Source organism: Sinocyclocheilus anshuiensis, unplaced genomic scaffold (genome assembly GCF_001515605.1).
Source record: "Sinocyclocheilus anshuiensis isolate Anshui unplaced genomic scaffold, SAMN03320099.WGS_v1.1 scaffold2747, whole genome shotgun sequence".
Lineage (NCBI taxonomy): Eukaryota > Metazoa > Chordata > Actinopteri > Cypriniformes > Cyprinidae > Sinocyclocheilus > Sinocyclocheilus anshuiensis.
Window position 1 is genome coordinate 25,402 of NW_015541074.1, and position 4,242 is coordinate 29,643.

The 4,242-nt window shown below is 42.4% G+C and overlaps 1 protein-coding gene across 1 annotated transcript in view; it reads right to left on the reverse strand.

The window, feature by feature from the left end:
* The window catches only part of LOC107690698 (inactive dipeptidyl peptidase 10-like), a 43,134-nt gene that overhangs the window by 1,415 nt on the left and 37,477 nt on the right, over positions 1-4,242 (reverse strand). Inside the window, exons 16-24 of the mRNA XM_016489090.1 lie at positions 2,602-2,723; positions 2,453-2,497; positions 2,258-2,356; positions 2,102-2,129; positions 780-974; positions 590-644; positions 397-496; positions 212-270; positions 61-133 (exon numbers count right to left, since the gene is read on the reverse strand). Coding sequence (XP_016344576.1) covers positions 61-133; positions 212-270; positions 397-496; positions 590-644; positions 780-974; positions 2,102-2,129; positions 2,258-2,356; positions 2,453-2,497; positions 2,602-2,723 — 776 coding nt within the window. The remainder of the gene's footprint in view (positions 1-60; positions 134-211; positions 271-396; positions 497-589; positions 645-779; positions 975-2,101; positions 2,130-2,257; positions 2,357-2,452; positions 2,498-2,601; positions 2,724-4,242) is intronic.

The following is a 4,242-nucleotide window of genomic DNA, read 5'->3' on the forward strand; positions in this document are numbered from 1 at the left end:
CTCACACACACACACACACACACACACACACACACTCACACACACTCCGGTGTAACTGACCATCTGCAGTGGCGTGCAGCAGCATGAGCGTCTGCTCTCTGAAACCCTGTGGATTCTGCAGCACACTGGAGAACTAGAGACACACAGTCTGTCACTAACATCTCAAACATTCCAGCAGAGTCTGAGCCCAAAACAACTAACCAGCACCAACCTGATATCTGCTGTCGTCCTGAAGAGGGAAACCCAGATAGCGTTCAGAGAAGGCCGAGGCTGCGAGAGAAAGAGAGGTCAGATTCACTCACAGAACAGCAGAATCACGGGTCTGAAACTGCTCTGCGGTTCTAGATACACATCAGTGTGAAGCCTCACATAATCACAATCACACCAGTAACTTACCGTACAGACTCCAGTCTGTCACAGGCGACATGGCTGCTGCGCATTTAAACACGTTCTCCGTGGATTTAATCAGCAGGAGTGCGACATATCCTCCATAACCCTGCAGAACAACACAAACACACAGGTTTATATACCTGACGGTTTTCATCAGTGTTTCTTCTGTCTTCCAGCCGAGTGTGAGATTGAGTCTTACCCGGCCAAACACACCAATCCGGGTTCGATCGATGTACGGCAATTTCAGCAGGTACCTGGAAGAAAAGCACGACTCCGTTAGCATGTTTCACAACCGTGTGTGTGTAGATCACCCAAACAGAGCATGAGAGTGACAGAAGTGTCATTTCTGAGCAAATGATAGAAGGAAAAAAGCAGGTAAAGGTTCTTACTCAACGGCGGCCAGCTGATCCTGCAGCTCCACGGATCCCAGACGCCTGTGCACTTCCTGTAACACCTTCTGACCCTGGAAGCCACTTCCCCTGCCGTCCAGGCGAGCTACGATGACATTATCTGAACTGACCAGCACTGAGTCCCAGTCCAGTGAGTAACGGTCATTCACCTGCTGACCACCGGGGGCAGCGTCACTGATAAACACAGAGAAAAACCTGATAAACACTGAGTCCTGGTCCAGGACTGCTCTTTCACCTGCTGACCAGCATCACTGACACACAGATGAAACACATCAGCGTATCATCACTTCCTTCTTCTAGCCTTCATGATCTACCTCTGATATAAAATAATGTGCCTCTCCTGGATCTGGTCAAGTGTGTTTACAGCACCTTTCAAATTCAGCCTGAGAAACGTGTGTGACACCATTTCTACTCACAAAGAGTCGTTCAGTGGACATTTCACTTTACAAATCCTCCTTATCTGCACATCACAGGGTTTTAAATCAAAACTACTCAAACACCCCATGAACTAATGCAAATGACAGATCTAACAGTACCAGACGAACAAAACCTCTATCCACTGTAAGTAAAGCATAGAGGTATTTGTGAAAGTAGTCCACAAACATTTCCAAAAAACATGACATCATGGCAGAATTCAAAGATACTTCTTTTTACTTGCAACTGATATTTTTGTTTAGGGCAAACAACCAATCAAAATCTTTGCATCACTGCTGTATAGCACCATCTGTTATTTATTCTAAAAGACCCAAACCATCAGAGTCTCAGTGTACCGTTCAGCTGATTCAGTGGAGGAAATCAAAGACAGAAATACTGCAGGTGCTCCTGGAAATGTCTATGAAACGTTCAGTTGCTTTATTTCAAGCTTATAAATGGTGTGACATGCAGAGAATGAGTAAAGGTCAGGACGCAGTGAAGGAGATTCTGACTTCAGTGATCCGGATGAAGGACAATGTCTGCTTGAGACCGAGTCCTTCACTGACTTTTATGTTCGAGCAAAACAGAGCAATTTTGTAATGCTCCAGTCATATGGTGTATTTCTCTCCAGGCCTCCAAACAAAATATAACAAACCTGAAAACCAGCAACATATTAATGTGAACATCAGACTGCAAATGAACACTTTGAACTGCTGTCTTTCTAACTACAAACTCCCTCCATCTTTAACAGACATGAACACAAACACACACACACACACACACACACACACACTTACTCACTCACTCACACTCACACACACACACACAGGTTTGTTTTTATGGTTTATGGGGGACTCTCCATAGGCGTAATGGTTTTTCTACTGTACAGACCGTATATTCTATTCAGCGGCAATTCTGAAAAAACACATGGAGAGCAGACCAAAGATCTATCAAATATCTTCAAGGGCATTAAAGTCTGTTTCAGTGCAGGAGATCCAGCACTAACTAAGCGTGTTTATTGGGTGAACGGAGCAGTACATTACCGAAGTGGTCGGTCTGGATGCTTCTGTACTCCAGCAACTGGATGCGTTTGTATCTGAGAGCAGCTCTCAGCACAGAGTTATTCTCCAGGATATAATAATCTGACGAGAGATCAACACATCAAGACATGACTTGAGATTTTAACGCAGAACATGGTGGACAGACGTACAGAAGAATTAATGAAAAGAATGACTCACTGGCCGTGTTCAGAGTGTGTATGATCTCTGTCGGCGCTCCTGGACCTGCAGGAAAACCAAACACTTCAACCACAACCTGTGCTAGTTTGACGAGGGGTGAAAGGCCACTTGTCAGGTCTGTGAGAGTACATAATAAACGGTCTTCATACCTTTGCAGTGCAGCAGGACGTGTTGATTAGTGGGGCTGAAATCAGCACTGAAGAACGTGCAGTGAGCTTTATTGAGCTCACAGGTCAGACACCGACGTGGAAACAGGCCCACTGTGGACACACTGCACACAGAACGGACCAATCAGAGGCCTGCTTTCCTGCTGATCTCACCTTACTATTACAGTTTTTCTCGATTGCTAACACACTATAAATGATTCATTTGGCCCAATTTTCCAAACCATTCATACAGTTCTCGAAACAAAGACATGTTTCTCAAAACTTTTAACACATTTCACCTGTTTGCACACACGTTCCAATTTGCTCAGTGTTTTCTGCAAAACTCTACACAAAAATGCCATAATTTGGCACAGGTTTAACCATGTTCTCATTCAGAAAACACAAACACACAATGTAATTAACTCAAGCATCAACAAATGAACTCAAACAGCACACATTTATCCATGTGTGAACATTCAGCAGCAAAACTGATGACACAGGTCAGAATCTCAGGATCATATGAACAAGAGCACAGCTGATTATGAGTTTTGGAAAATGAATCCTGGTAGTGGGAGACAAAGAAGAATTGGGGGGAAAATAAAAATGAAGGTGATGAGGTCAAAGGTCATTTGTTCCTGATGAAATACAAAGCACTATAGTTGAGCATGTTCTTCTACATGGACTGACCGTGAGGGAAGTTAGCCTACAGCTCATCTACAGGGTTTCAGTACTATTTACACAATTTACACAAAAGATACAATATAATTACAGTACATAGCAGCAGTACTTCAGATGAGAGAACGTTAATTATTCTATGTACAGTAAATACTCTAGCACATGTTATACTCCCTCAAACTCATTACTGTCTTCTGCATGGACTGACCCTGAGGGAAGTTGGCTAATCTACAGGGTTTCAATACTACTTACACATACAATATAATTACAGTACATAGCAGCCGTACTGCAGATGAGAGAACTGTCATTATTCTATGTACAGTAAATACTCTAGCACATGTTATACACCCTCAAACTCATTACTGTTGAATTTATTTGTAGCCAAGTATGTACTGTATTTGTGCAGAACTGAGAGACGACTGTCTAGGGGAGGTAGAGAAGTCTTTTGTTAGAAGACTAAGAAACTGCTATAACAAATAAGGATACTACCAATAGCCCAATACAGTAATGCAATTTGGCAGATTTATTTATTTCTGTAAAGTAACTGACAGCAGGGGCGCCTGCAGGATTTCTTCCGAGGGTAATGAAAACGACAGAGAAGAAAACAGCGTTGGATGAAGTGGATTAGAGTCCAGCACGGGCCTCAAATATAGGCCCAAGCCCGTCTTTTTTCCCCTTCTCCCAAAACAGCTTATACTACTGTTTCAGCTATTAAAATAGTTCAGTTTTGTATGTAAAGGAAAAGTGATTATATTTCGTTTCGTTTTTTTATAAAGTCAATTTAGAAAAATGTTTGGAGCATTTTTTGTTCGTTAAATATAAGTTTTTGTTTTTTAAAGTAACGACCAAGTGGCCAGCGGCAGACAATGAGTTGATCATAGCCTATGTTTGGTCATAGCCTTCTCAAATCATCACGACTTGCCTAAAATAAAATCTATAGATATAAAACAGTTCAAGCATATCACAATG